The 14,820-nt window shown below is 39.6% G+C and overlaps 1 protein-coding gene across 2 annotated transcripts; it reads left to right on the plus strand.

Annotated features, from left to right (window-relative positions):
• The first annotated feature begins 39 nt into the window (after positions 1 to 39).
• skic3 (SKI3 subunit of superkiller complex) lies at positions 40 to 14,763 on the plus strand. 2 transcript variants are annotated; one of them, XM_055048772.1, is made up of 41 exons: positions 40 to 319; positions 660 to 789; positions 900 to 1,043; positions 1,183 to 1,274; positions 1,814 to 1,889; positions 1,985 to 2,131; positions 2,276 to 2,374; positions 2,477 to 2,585; positions 3,507 to 3,647; positions 3,743 to 3,841; positions 4,001 to 4,125; positions 4,566 to 4,652; positions 4,845 to 4,948; positions 5,042 to 5,168; positions 5,353 to 5,532; positions 5,623 to 5,747; positions 5,821 to 6,071; positions 6,152 to 6,254; positions 6,344 to 6,526; positions 6,886 to 7,030; positions 7,109 to 7,187; positions 7,414 to 7,475; positions 7,560 to 7,616; positions 7,713 to 7,781; positions 8,645 to 8,719; positions 8,918 to 9,059; positions 9,177 to 9,270; positions 9,356 to 9,433; positions 9,536 to 9,660; positions 9,741 to 9,864; positions 10,238 to 10,462; positions 10,897 to 10,969; positions 11,109 to 11,162; positions 11,310 to 11,421; positions 11,598 to 11,726; positions 11,805 to 11,929; positions 12,047 to 12,211; positions 12,849 to 13,001; positions 13,406 to 13,536; positions 14,272 to 14,401; positions 14,518 to 14,763. In XM_055048772.1, the coding sequence occupies exons 2-41, from the start codon at positions 700 to 702 to the stop codon at positions 14,596 to 14,598; spliced, it is 4,710 nt and encodes a 1,569-aa protein (XP_054904747.1). In that variant the 5' UTR covers positions 40 to 319; positions 660 to 699; the 3' UTR covers positions 14,599 to 14,763. The 2 variants fall into 2 exon arrangements, with proteins under 2 accessions (XP_054904747.1, XP_054904748.1); XM_055048773.1 differs by lacking the exons at positions 40 to 319; positions 660 to 789; positions 900 to 1,043 and adding an exon at positions 1,588 to 1,728 and having other exon boundaries at positions 1,188 to 1,274.
• The last annotated feature ends 57 nt before the right edge of the window (positions 14,764 to 14,820 follow it).

Genomic DNA, 14,820 nt, shown 5'->3' on the forward strand with positions numbered 1-14,820 from the left:
ATGACAAATGCAGAACATGCAAACAATAGAATTGGGCTATAATGTTGCTGCTGTGGTGACTCAGCTTAAAGTGGGGCCTAGCAGCCCATATGTTCAGGATAACGTCACTTGATTCAATTTAATCCATCTTTAACTAAACCTGGATTATTGCTTCCACCCTTGATACATCCCCTTTTCTTCTACACAAACTTTAAAACACTTTGGTCAGTTTTTTTTGTTGTTGTTGTCAAATCACAAGTCGTTTTATTTTGAAAAATCCGCCACGCAGCAGGTATCGCTTCCGTCTCATCCGCGCGAGCCCTGCAGCCGTCTGTAAACAGTAAGCTTTTTATGCAAAGATTTTTTTCCATAACTGTTTAATTTACAGCTATTTTCAGCTCAACCAAGCCAGTTGTACATCTTAAGATAGTTTATTTAAATGAATTCTATTTGGCTGCTGTTAACCATGGCTAGAAAATCTTGTCTCCTAAGAGCTTAAATAACCCAAAAACTCCCTTTATTGGCCTTTGAAATAGACTATTTATTTGCTTTTTCACGGCACCAATAAAAGGCAGCACACAGTTATCCTGAATTTGGTGTTATTTGGTCTAATTTCAAAGGGTGGCATGTTAACTATCCAGCTTGTAGCTTGTTGCTAACAGTTGGAAATTGCTTTGTAGCATTCCTACAGGGTTCAGTGTGAATGTCTGCCTCCTAAAGATGTCCAATAAAGAAGTGAAAGCCGCTTTGAAAAGTGCCAGGGAGGCCATTAACAACAAAGAGTTCAAAGAAGTCCTGAAGCACTGCAAGGTAAATTGCTCTGGTTCCCAAACGCCCTGAGAGGTACAGCTAATGGAGTCCACCCACTGGGAGGAAGATGGGTGCTGAAGCTGACTTTGCGCTCCCAAATGTGCTTTCAGGCTGTTCTGAAACTTGAAAAGAACAATTACAACGCCTGGGTGTTCATCGGCAAGGCAGCCAGTGAACTGGAACAACCCGATCAGTCACAAGCAGCCTACAGGAAGGCGGTGGAGCTGGAGCCCGAGCAGCTGCTGGCCTGGCAGGTTAGTTTTGTCTTCAGGTTTATCACCTGGGACTTGGACGCCCAGCCCTTGAAACCATGCAGCCTCACACTGATTGTTTTCACAGAGTGTCTCGCGTTGTGCTACTCCTAAAAGATTTCAGTCATGTGTGCATTTGCAGGGTTTAGCAAATCTTTATGAAAATACTGATCAGTGGGATTTCAAAGATGAGCTGCCGAGTGTCTACCAGAAGCTTGTGGAGCTTTATGCAAAGTAAGTAATATAAGTGTATAATATAATATGTGTTTAATTCAGCTTTAAAACTTTTAAAATAATTCACTAAACCCTTTCTGCTATTATAAAAGTAGTGCTGGAGTGACCACAGTCATCTTTGTATTTTTTTTTAGAGGATGTAGAAAAGACAGCCCCTCCCATACCTATTGCTGAATTGTTCCTACCCACATGGACAAATTTTTAATTTGGTTGTTTGGACATATTTCTGGTCACAAAACACAGAAATATGACAAAAACTGAGGGTGTGCCACTTATTAAGTGTCTTACACTGACCCTGTTCTAAAACCACAAGCTTCAAGCAGCTGACTGCAGGTTGTTGATGATCAGTAGCCAACCAGGCATCATTGGCATCTTATAAAGGGCTCTCATAAAGAGAAGAGTGCTGAAACACTGAGAAATAAGCTCTTGGAAATTCATACAAATTTTTGCAGAGGTCTGTATTATTTAACTACGTTATTTTAAATGTTCTTTGTTGTATAAAGGCTTCTTTCTGTCTCTTATGCTCTCTCTAATCACAGGACGGATAAAACTAAAAGCTACGACATGATCAAAAAGCTGTCAGATATTTACCAGTCTGACAGGGAATATTTGAAGGTGTGTGCATTTCAAATATGTAGCATGCAGGTTTGGTTAAAACAACCGACTAATATGTATTTTTCACACCATATCTTTCATGCGCTTTTGTACAGCTGGCTAAGGTTTGGCTCCAACTCGTCCAGCTGAAGGAGGAAGAGGGCGTGGATAAGAAGGAGTTAGTGCAGTTATTGCAAAAGATGACCCATCTCCTCTCTGACTGCATCAATGACGAGGAGCAGGACAACGAGACTCAACAGCATGTAAGCTTACCTCACACGTTGGCATTTGCTAAGCTGTGTGCAATTGTCAAAACACTGTAATATGTATTAAATGTAATCTTGGGAATTTACAGAAACTTTAAGTTGTTTACATGTGCCTGCTGTGTTTCATTTTATGATGATCAGTTGATAACGGCATTTGAGAAGGCCATGATTCTCACTGAGCCCGTGCCTGGAGAGGAGCACAAGAAGCTCTCGGCTGATTATATTAAATGTCTTTCGAAAGTAAGTGCACCCTCTCTTGTGTCGGCCTCTTTTTGACGTTTAAAGAACGTACATATTCGCAGTGTTTTTATGGATTCCACTGTAAATCTGCTTTTACTGCAGCTGCCACACGAAGAAAGCAAAATGAAAGAGGCTTGTCAGTCCATGTTGTCTGTGTACCCAAACCAAACCTATCCTCTAGAGGTCCTTTGCAGCCACTATCTCAAAACAAGTAAGCTACTATTGTCTTACACATGCTCATTAGATGCTTTTTATTGGCACATGGAGTAATTATTTCAGGTAATCAAAGTGTTTCCTCTAGAAACGGTGCAATTATTCATTAAAAACAAAATCAAATTAAGTTTATTTATCACTTAAATTGGCATTAAATTCATTAAACAATGCAGAGTCGATGTTATAACTTGGTTATAACTATGTAATAGAAATGATGCAATGTTGACTGCATATCAGTCCCTCTGTTATAGCAAACATTGTGTCACAACTATTATTAGGCAGAAGGAGGAGGTCTCTCAAATATTAAACTGTTTTTGGGGGAGTCACAGCTGAGACAAGCAAATTTGAAGAAACTTATTTCAATTCAAAGAAGGATTGTGTTTGTGAGATGGGCATATCTTTAATGTGTTTTGATAATGTATCCTTTCTCATACCCTTAAAGTCTTTGAGGATTGGAAGATGTTTCACTGCAACATTAATATTTAAACCCCTTCACAGATTCTTAGACTCATGTCAGGACTCTGTCCAGATCACTTTGAGATGTTATTGTTGCTTTTTTATGACTTTAGTTTGTTTTTTAGGGCTTAGAGACGGCTAAAAACGTATTATTATTGTTAATTTTTGTCATTTAACAAATGTGTCAGTCTCCTCCACCATCTTTATGTTTTCCAGTCCTTACACTTGCTTGTTTAGCATCATACCAATAAAATCTCCACTTGTAGCAGAGCACAAAGGGATTTTGAATTTAACATTTGAAATTTTAAATTCAAAATCCTTGTATGTTGTGCTACAAGTTAGGAAATTTAAAACTTCCTAAGTTTACATGTAGGAAATTTAGATGTCTTCTCTAATTGGTTTTTTTAAAGGTTAAATGAAGTGGCTGACCTGATGAACTTTTTTTTGTTTTTTGTTTTTTAAGATAACATGGATGAGGATGCAGTCAGCTGTTTTTCCCGACTCCTGGAAATGGCCCCCAACAGTGGATTAGGTCACTTAGGTCTCGGTACCAAGGCACTTCTGGAGGGGAGGTATAAAGAAGCCGTTGATGACCTGGAAAAAGGTTAGTTTTCACATTAGCACATTCTGCTATTTATGCAGTTGTTGTTGTTTACAGTGCTTGTAATTGTCCTTAACCCATTTATTCTCTTTTATTAGGAATAAAGAAAACAAGCTCAGCAACGGGATGGCACAGCCTGGCTGAGGCTCAGTTTAAAATACACAGACACTCAGACAGCGCTGCTTCATGCTCACAAGGTGTGTTTTATGTTTGTTGTTGGTGGTGCTAAGTTAGCCTGACTAAACATCTCATTGTATTATTATTGGTTCTAGTCAGAGTGAGACTTCAGATGAAATTCAAAGAAGGTTCTTCTCTGCTAAAATTATACAGTAATTTGGTTTATTTCATTCTATTAGGGTTAAACATTTGTACTTCTGAAGATAAGGAGCTGAGAGACAAACTCCTTCGACTGAAGCTGGAGGCTTTAGTGAGAAGTGAAGGAGAGCAGGCTGCCAGTCAGGCTCTGGAGACATTCTCACAGGTTTTCTGATTCATGTTCTACATATGATTCATATCACATGTGTTTTATATTGAAACTTAGTTTTGATATGAAACACACTGGGGAAAGAGACATTTCTAGATAAATATGTAACATGTTATAATGTTGTGACATGCTTCATAGTCCTGTCATCTAGGAATGTTTGCCATACAAGTTCTTTGTGTGGATGACTGTGTGGGATTACTTAACTAATCCTTTTAGCAATGTTCTTTTCATATTTTAGAGCTTATTTGTATGGTATTTTCTTGTTAGATGCTAAAATAACATTTTCCATTTTATGTGTATTTGTTTTTGAATAGCATATTCTATGAATAGTTCAACAAATAATAAAGAAAGTTTGGAGAAGAATTATTGTGGGAAATTGTGCAGATATATGATACATATCTGCACTTCTAATTCTTTTTTTCTTTTTTTTGTTTTAGATTACTGAGGCTGAAAAAGATCCGGTTCTGTTAGCCCTGAAAGGACGTGCATACCTCAACAAAGGACAGATTGATCAATCCCTCAAGGTTGAAAACTTTTTCCCTCTGATTTATATCAGTGGGATGTTATCTTACAATGACCAGAAAAAGTGCAGTATTTTATTAAATAAATATCAACTAAATAATTCAGACTATGCTAAAATAATGTTAACTCTTGCTGGAAAACCAATAGTAGCCCAAACAGAAAGCTATGCTATTGACGTGATTTATTTTTAACAGCTTTTGTCAGAGCTGGAAGTCTCCAACCCAAGTCTGCCCCAGGGATTGGCTCTGAGAGGACTGGCATATTTAGCTGAAGGTCAGCATCAACTAGCAGAGCAGAGGTAAAAAATGAATAAATAGAAGAAATAAACATATCAGGAAGGCATTTCACGCAAACATTGGTCATTTTTCTTCATATTTCTCTTGTTGTTTAGCTTCTTGCAGGCTACAAAGCAGACCCCAGACAGCGGAGAGTACTTCTTCTTCCTTGGAAAACTTTATTGGGATATGGGCTCAGAGACCCGTAAAGACCGGAGTAAAACTCACACACACTTGCTAAAGGTTGGTATGATTACTTTGGATGGAGAATTGAAGGATGAGACTGCTTTAAATTGAACGATGCGTGTTATTTTAAGTTCTCTAAATTGTATGGTTTCGAGATTCATGTTGAAGTGTTTTCAGATCATACCAGTGTTATTGCAAAGCTGCACAAAGTTCAAGTTTGTGCTTCATTTGTCCATTTCAGGCAGCAAAGTTGGATCCGCATCTTGGCTGCGCATTTCGCTACCTTGGCCATTATTACCGGGAGGTGGCAAATGACATTGCTCGTGCACAGGGGTGCTATAGGAAGGCTTTCCAGTTAAACAGTGGCGATGCCGAATCTGGAGCTGCTTTGGTGGATCTCAGCATGGGACAGGGAGATATGGTCAGTATCTTTTCAGGAAGTTACTTGTATTGTTTGCATTTAGCATCGGAAAAAACCTTCTAGTTCCCCTTTAACCTTGTCATTTCACAGGACAGTGCATTGGCCACCCTGGAGTCAGTGACAGAGAAAGCCACACCGGGCTCAGCTAAATGGGCCTGGATGAGACGAGGCCTGTACTACCTGAAGGTTGGAGAACACCAACAAGCCATAGCAGAGTAAGAATCTTAAGTCTGAACTCAAGATTTAGGACTCTAATTCAGATGTTTTACTTATGCTGTTGTTTTAAAGCTTGCAGGCTGCTTTGAGGGCAGATCCTGAGGACTGGGTTTGTTGGGAATGTTTAGGCGAGGCCTATCTGAACCGAAGGAGCTTCACAGCAGCTCTGAAGGCCTTCGGCAAAGCACATCAGCTCCAGCCCAGCTCCATCTACAGTGTCTACCAGGCTGCTGCCATAAAACAGACTCTGGGAAAGTTCAAGGAGGCCGTGGATGAGTATTTGCAAATCACAACACAGCAGGACTATGTTCCTGCTCTGAAAGGTACCCATTTGGCTTCAGAGAATAAATGATTGTCACATGTGTTTGACATTTACTGACAACTTAACTGATTTGTTGTTAAGGCCTTGGGGAGTGTCAGTTGTCTTTGGCAAAGAGTTTAATGGAGGACTGCAGAGATGGAGGCGCCATTGACCTCATTCAACAATCCATACACAACCTCTTTAGGCAATAACCAGGAAACATTTAATCTCCAGAACTTTAATACTGCTCTGTAGGCGACCGTGTTTGTTCATTTACATTTCTGCTCCATTCAGAGCTGTGCAGCTGCGACCAGACCTGTCTTGTTTGTGGAAGCTGCTGGGAGATGCGTGCACCGCTGTCAGAGTTGTTTCACCGAGCAGGGCTCAGGTTGTGGTACCAACCTTGCTGTCTGGATTCGACTCCAGCACACAGGATCACATGTTGACCCAAGCTCAGACACTCAAAGCTGGCGAGAGGTACTACAAGGTGTTATCCATCCATTATGCTGCCCTCAAACAGGTTTACTTTGATTAAGTGACTTTTGAAGAGTTCTGCACTGGAGTTTTTTTCAGGGGTATAGAACTGAAGGAGGACAAATATAAATGCTCAACACTTTTCTAAACTTCATTTGTACAAAAATCGAAAGCCTTCCATGAATTTTTCTTAAATTTCATGACTATGTGCTATATCATATTGTACAGGTTTATGGCAGAATTCATGTAAAACACATGAAGTTTGGGTTTGTATCATCAAAATATGTGGAAAGGTTCAAGAGAAATCAAGTAATGACACAAATTAAAATATCAGCTGTCAAACTTATTTTTTCATGTCCCAGGTGTTATGCCCATGCTTTGAAGCTGATGCCTGAGGTTGCCAGCCTTTGGTATGACTTGGGGCTAAATTATTACCACCAGGCCACAAACACATCCCGCCCTACAGATGAACACGAAAACTCTTTGAACCTGGAGAAGGCACAACAGGTAATTAAAGAATAATATATTTCTATACCAGGCAATGATCATTACCACATTGTTTCCTTATTTTATATTTGCTACCAGTGCTTGAAAAAAGCTATCCAGATGGACAGTGGGAACTACAGCTACTGGACTGCTTTGGGGGTGATTTCCATGTCCAGAGGTAGGACTTTATAAAATAGATGAATACATTTGCCATATTTTTTTATTGAGCAAAGGGTTTTGATTTTTACTTTTCACCTTTAATTGAAATGTTGCATGTCATTTACTACAATAGAGAAATCATTTTATGCATATTGGAAACGCTCATATTTTTCCTCTATTGTTTTTCTTGCTATGCGTCAGAAAAAGTAAAATATTTCAAAAATATTTCTGTTTTATCACATCAGGTCTGGAGAGCTATGCTTTGGCTCAGCATTGCTTCATCAAGTCCATAGACGTTGAGCCAAACGTATGAACTACAAACTTACATTCCTGACTAGTTAAAGTCATATATTCATTTTTTTATTATTATTTTTTTTTGGTTTTCACACAGAATGTTGTCGCATGGACAAACCTTGGTACGCTGTATTTAGAAAAGGACAACATTGAGGTGCTGTCGTCACTTTCTTTACATGTTAATATGTTGAGGATTATTTTCATTATTGGTAGCTCACATTTTTACTCAAGTGTGCATTTCTTGTCTTAGCTTGCACACGAAGCCTTCAAAATTGCCCAGTCTTTGGAGCCACTGTATGTCAACTGCTGGATTGGACAGGTACCGTCAAGTTTTCTTTTTCTGTTGTGTTTTGGTTTGTATCTCACAATTGTCATTTCGGTCCTCATGTCCTCGTGTTCAAAGTCAATCGAGCGCTTAAAAGCTTGTGGTGAAAAAAAAGACAAAATTCCCGCATTGAGGTAGATATTGCCATATCTTGTGGTTCTGGTCAGAGTCGTTCCTCTGATAGGTGCTTGAACTCTCCCTTCTCTCCCAACAAATCTGTGACCAGAAAACTACTAAAGCAAGGAGAAGTTTGTGTACAACATAGTTGGAGTGAATGGAAGAAGCTGAAAGTCTCACTTTTGCTCAGGTTATACCTAAACAGTTCCCTTTTCAATCGTGAAGCATTTTCTGCACTGCATTAATATAACTGCCAAGATGTTATTATTAGTGTCCTACATCAAGTACCTGGACTTCTATTATTCCTTCCTTGATTTCTTCTTGTCTTCTTCCAGAAAGAGAGCCAAAAATATTGGGTAAAATATTTCTTATATGAAAATCTTTAGGCTCACAAACAAAACTCGCTTTCACTGTGAAGGTCTGGTAGGGAACTTTACTCCGTTATTAAGTGTCGCATGGAGCTCAGCCTTAGTTTCTCAACTATGGGTGGAAAAAAGCTTTGAATAAAAACAGATTTTAATGAGTTACTTTTCTGACTCTCAGCATACAATAATCCACACTATAGAACATAAACATATACACCTTTCACTCGATATCCAACACAAGGCAGTGGTAATGAGGTAATTTTATTTTTCATAATTGGCACCCTCTCCATGCTAAGGGCTGTGACACTTTTCAACTCTTTGTTTTTTTTGTCTTTCATGTTAATTATAGTTTGCTGTTTCTGTCATCCCCACCAGGCGCTGATCGCAGAACGAGTGGGAAGCTACGACACTATGGATCTTTTCAGGCACACCACTGAACTCAGCACACATGTGGGTGACAGCTCAAAGCCTCCACCACTCTGAAACCCACTCATTAGCCAGATAGTAATCTTTTCCTCACCTTTCTGACTCCATACACATTTTGGCTGAGCTTAATGTTGTTTTTCACTTGAAATGTTGGAAGTTTTCCTATCATTTTAGACTTTTCATTGCCCATTGTCAACATAATGTAATGTTTTCCTCTCTCAGATGGAAGGAGTCAAAGGTTACGCCTACTGGGTTTGTTCCACGCTTCTGGATAAGAGCAACAGGGACAGTGAACTGTACCGCTACAACATTGTGCAAATGAATGCCATCTCAGCTGCTCATGTAGCACTCTGCAAGTACACAGGTGCAGTTTTTATTAATGTGGGGCAGTTCAAAGAGTCAAGAGATTTTATTTTATTTTTTTAAATGGGTTATGACTTAAAACTGATTATTTTTTTAATTAAATTTCTTTCACATTTAGAACGAATTCAGTCTGACCCAGACGCCTTTATTATGCTGGGTTACCTTAACGAACATCTGCAGCTGAAGAGGCAGGCCTTACAAGCCTACCAAAGGTATGAATTACAGTGATTAAAAAAGGCATATGGGATACATTTTTCACAGAAATGAATATTTCCTCTATTCTTATCCTTCCTCCAGAGCTGTTGAACTTCTTCAGTCCTTGTCCTCTTCAGAAGTGTTGGTCTTCTCACTTGGCAGCTGTGCTCGTGCTTTGTGGTAACCATTTGACTTATCGTTATGATGAACTCGGGTTATTCGTCTATAAACTAGGCACATTCTGCAAGCTTCAATGACTATAATGAAATGTCCTATTTGCAGCAACTCGGGCCAGTGGGACAAAGCAGTCCAGGTTTATAAGTCCACTCCACTTCAGGACCTCAGTGACCTGGTAGGGCTGGCTTTGGCCTACTTCAGAGCAGGACTCTACCCAGAAAGCATTAGTGGTATGAGCAGTGGAAAAGATTTCAGAGACTTTGTTTTGTTTTTGCATGCCAAACCGAGTGAGTTTCTGTGTCTGTGGTAGTGTATGAGCGAGCCTTGGCTGTGACCTCCAATGAGAAGGAGAAGGCTTACATACTGACTGCTCTGGCTCTGCTGCAGCATCGACAGGGCAACCTAGACTCAGCCAAGACGCTGCTTTTCAAATGGTGAGGCCAAAAAGTTTTTCTGTCAAAACATTGTTTTGATGTTTGTTTTGATTCAGCTTTAGATTTGTTTCTTTACTCTGCAATATTATCCATATTCAATTCTCTTATTTAATCCATCATGTTGTTATAGGCATCCTTAAGCAGTGTTTATTTCAATAAGTTGGAATATCAGCAAATAGTTCATTTATTTCATATAAGTAAGCATGTGCATCACAATAGGGTCATTCCTTGTAATTGTTCTCTTGGTGTTGGAATTAGAAAATAGAAATTGTGTGTTTATTTTGTTCCTTCTCGGATTTGTTTTGAAACTGTTCAATCTTTGCGTTCAAAGTTTCCAAAACATGTAACTGGTTTCCCGTCTTTGTGTCGGCAGCTCAGTGTTAAAGGAGCCCATCTCAGAGTCTCTGCTTTGCTTGTGTGCGCTGGGATTGGTGCACAGCGACACCACACTGGCTGCAGCCGCCCTGACTGAGCTGATAAAGCAAGGGTCCGCCTCAGGGGATGTTGTAGAGCAGCGATGTCTACTCACCTGCTCCTTGCTGGCCCTTCAGGGCAACTACAGTGCTGTGCAAAGAGAGGCCTCCAGAGCTGTGCACAGGTATGCTGCTGGGTCCACTTTACTGTTTTACTTTAGACAATACAGAGGAATTTCAGTTCAGTCTTTTCCATACATTGTTGTGAAGAACTGATCAAATACGGGGAGATGGAATGAGAAGTCAGCGTAATTGAGTACAGAGCTGCATTTAGAAAGATTCGGATTTGATCTGACAAGACTCATTTACTTGAGTTATTGGGACACAAGATTGTATCTTTGGTTTTCATATGAACTGATTCAAATAATATTCCATTGTTACCTGCAGATTGACGTGTAGATGTTAGCTTGGTTGCCTTTTTTTTAATGCTTCTTTCCTGTATTATAATTACTAAAACAAGTTCAATTGGATGCTTGGATGCAAAAGGGTGTCTGAGATGGGGTCAAGTTATTTTCTTTTTTACATTCTTTCTTTCATTAGTATTTTTTTCTTGTTTCAGTAATCCTGGAAATCCCAACCTTTGGGCTCTTCTGTCCAGAGTGATCCCTCAGTACTACCCCAGAAAGGCTCAGGTAAACCTCTGCATATCCAGACAAAATCCCTAATATCCCTAATGACAGACATTAATGTGACCTGGCAATCTCATCTAAGTTTCGGTAATAATCCTAGACTCTTGCTTTTTATATAATTCTTGGGTTCTTTGTCTTACAGGGGGGCGCAGTAGCTGGCCACATCGCCTGTCTCTTTAGCATGACTCAAGGGAAGGTAAAAGCCTGATGATTCATTTACTTTTTTGTTTCTTTATTATTACTTTCCTCTATCTTCTGCTACCTGTGTCACAACAAAAACACCTTTCACTGTCGATTTCTGCATGTTTCTCCAGTAAAAATGCATGTGTTTTTGTGCCTTCAGAGGGCGCTGTTGTTTAGTGGTGTGAACCAAGTGGCTTGTGGGAGACACTCTGGAGAGGATCCTCACAGGAATGCACTGAAGACCATGCAGAAAGCTGTCCTCCTCTGCCCTGGTACCCCCACAAACCTTCTAAACTACGCTGAATATAAACCATATTCACAACATTCTACTGAAAATAATAATGCAAAAATGAATATTTTTATTTTAATATCTTGTTTAGAGGGTTAGGGTCTTTTTTTGCAATGAAAATGATGCAACAAACCTGCATGTTTGTTTTATTTTCTTTAGATGATCCAGCAACATGGGCTGGATTAATGGCAGCCTGTCACACTGAAAACACCTCCTGTTATCTTTCTGGCTCTGCTCCTCGCCGACACTCATTGGAACACACTCTGATGTCTGTGGTTTCTGAGAAAGGTGTATATTGGTCTCCTGTAACTTCTCTGGTTGCTTTATGTCTATTGCATGTGATGCTGACCCATTTCTGCTTTCTAGTGCATAGCGTGGAAGAGATGGAGCGCCCTCTAGTCCAGGCTCTGGAAGGCTGGGTGTTACAGCAGGCTGTGTCTGGTCTCATGCAACAAGGACAGCTGGAGCAAGCAGAGGCTCTCTGCACACAGGTGGAATATAAATGCTCTTTATTTATTATGCACATCTAAATTTATTTATTTATTTTTTGCAATGAAAATGATGCAACAAACCTGCAGTGGTTGTCTTATTTTACTTGTTTATTCCAGGTTCTCAATGTGTCCCCTGAGCACCCAGCAGTGATGCTGTCACTGACGCAGGTTCAGTGCCAGCGCCTCCTCATGGCTGACAGTGGTGCTGTCCTTACAGAGCAGGTCCTGGAGCAGCTAAACAAAGTCGTAATGATGAACCCCACCAACCTTGGAGCATGGCATGTACGTGACTATCATTACAGAACTCTGGTACAAATTAAATGCAGTCACAAACCACTTTGTCCTCCCTACATTCATGAAGTAAAACAAGTACTGCACCAATTAGGGCTCAGTTAGGGGTTTTCTAAGTCTTAAATGCGCCTATACCGATTTTCTCTTTGAGTTAGGGTTAGGGTTAGACATGGTTCATGACATGCACAAGTTACTTTTGATTTATCAATTACAGAGAAATGATGTGTTTAAAAATACCATCATTAATTGCACCTTTCCCAGTTTTCTTTTTACAAAGTTGTAATGAATTACATTTAAAATAATATTTATTTAGCTTTCCTGTTTAAAAGCAGTTATTGTTTAAAACTGCTTTTACTTTTAAAACAAAAATGACACGAAATTGTTACAGAATTGACTTTTAAACTATAGCTGTAGTGCTGTTTAAAACAGTGGTCTGTCTATATCTTCAACATGGAGTGGAGGACTCAAAGTCCAGTCCTCAAACGCTGGTGACCTACAACTCTTCTTTAGCTCTGATATTGGCTCATTAGCCGAGCTCTGTGGAGCTTGAATGCATGCTAGATGGAATGGCATAAATATGCAGCCAAAATTTGATATATCAGCAGACATTTGCTCTCCTTCTCTTTAGTGGCTGGCTGCAGTGTATCGTAGCCAGGGCCTCCTGCTCCAGGCTGTGATGGCTTACAGACAGAGCCTACAGCTTGCCCTGCAGCTTGGCGCACACAGCTTCCAGATTGCCAGCCTCCTCCGACTGGCTCTGCTGGCTCTTGAACCCTGCATGGTAAGTCTGTGAGCACAAACCTAGATCATAAATGTTTCTAATTTTAAGGTCACCAGTGACAATGTTTAATATGGCACACAATGTTTGTACAATGTTTTAAAGGTAACGTTTTGGTAAGAGAAACTTGCACTGCTAAAGATGGAGCTGATTCTAAGCTATGCTTCTCTCAAGTGGGGAGATGAAAAGAACGCTGCAGGGAGAAAACAGAAAATGACTGCTAATTTATATTACACATTATAAATTAGCTTTTTTTATTATTTTTTCAGTTAGAATATATTTTTTGAACAAATTTAATTTTTGCTTCAGTTTCCAACTTGACAAAAATACACAAAAATTAATTTGCGACAAAAATAAAACCTCAATTTCAGGCCAGTATTTGAAAAAATATGTGGTTTATTTCTCAGGCTGGAGTTCCTGGAAATGAATGGAAGGATCTTGTTATGGAAGCCACTACGGAGGTCTTGAAGCTGTGCTCTTCTCCCATGGCCCTCCTCTTCCAGGCCTTGCTCCAATATGTGACCAAGATGACTGCAAGGTAAGAACTTGTCCCTAGTAGTTTCCACTGAATTAGGAGCTGTGCTCGAACTTTTGAATTTTCTGAAGTGTTCTGCTAAGTGATATTATCACATATTTATGTGTAATTTATGATCAGAAGTGACTAAATATTATTTATAAAGTTTTAGATTTATGCAACCATCCATCTTGCCAGTGGGCTGCACAGTGGTGCAGTTGGTAGCACTGTTGCCTTACAGCAAGAAGGTTCGATTCCAGTTCGATTTGGGCTGTGGGCTTCCACCCAAAAACATGACTCTGGGTCTCTCTAAATTCTCCATAGGTGCGCATGTGTGTCTGTGTTCATGGTTGTTTCTCCTGTGACAGACTAGCATGGCGAACTATCCAGGGTGACCCCGCCTCTCGCCTGAAACGTTAGCTGAAGATTCCACTGGAATCTAACCTTCCTGCAACAGTGTACCAGCACCCCTCTTGACCCCACAAGGGTCAAGGGTGTTAAAAGATGGATGTCTTGCAAATATCTATTAAAGCTTTCTGCTTTCAGAAACATATTCTAAATAATCTCAGGATTGATGATTATGGTTATCGCTGAGTTACTGAAAATGTTAAAATGACATCACATCTCCACCTGTCCACTACTACCACTTTTTTTTGCGTGTTTTTCTTTTCTTTCCTTTTACCATCACTTTAGTAAGAATAGTAATTGTTAAATCTCCAAGAAACTTTAGAATGGATGCATTCTGTTTGTGTTCTGCAGGGAAACGAGGCGTTTGCTGGAGAGGTGCATTTATGTTTCATCTGATGATTTCCCAGTAACGGTGGTGCAGGTGGCGAGTTGGTACCTCCTCAGACACTTGCATGCCAAAAATGATCAAGAACTCCTTAACGTGAGTTTGAAAAACACACACCTTATCCATACAAGGACACTAGAACAGGGACTTGGTTTTGAATTGAACCTTTACCGAAGCTTTGATAGTGAGCATGTTCTTTGTTCTCTGTGCAGGTTCTTCTGCAACATGCCAAAATCAATGGAAATAAAAGGTTGCTGGATTTTTACACAGAACTAACATCTTCCTCATCATGAATTTTGCATCTGTATCACTTTGCATGTAATGCAATTAGCAGAAAAGCTAAGTGAGGCTCCAGTACAACCAACTGAACCTTTTTGGATGCTGCTGACAAATGAAAAAAAAAAAAAGAAAAAGAATGTAAGGCATGATGAATCTGAAATCCAATCATTCACATTTTTTTTTTAAATTTTATTTCATTTATTCTATTTTATTTTTTTAGAATACTTAATTTTGAA

This window comes from Poeciliopsis prolifica, unplaced genomic scaffold, assembly GCF_027474105.1.
Source record: "Poeciliopsis prolifica strain line A6 unplaced genomic scaffold, Auburn_PproV2 SCAFFOLD028, whole genome shotgun sequence".
Classification (NCBI taxonomy): domain Eukaryota; kingdom Metazoa; phylum Chordata; class Actinopteri; order Cyprinodontiformes; family Poeciliidae; genus Poeciliopsis; species Poeciliopsis prolifica.

Excerpts from the sequence above, each read along its gene's own strand:
- skic3 (XM_055048772.1), top strand. The coding sequence starts at position 700 with ATGTCCAATAAAGAAGTGAAAGCCGCTTTGAAAAGTGCCAGGGAGGCC. Across the intron at positions 2,132-2,275 it reads ACAACGAGACTCAACAGCAT|TTGATAACGGCATTTGAGAA; the intron begins GTAAGCTTACCT and ends TATGATGATCAG. Across the intron at positions 11,163-11,309 it reads TTAGCATGACTCAAGGGAAG|AGGGCGCTGTTGTTTAGTGG; the intron begins GTAAAAGCCTGA and ends TTGTGCCTTCAG.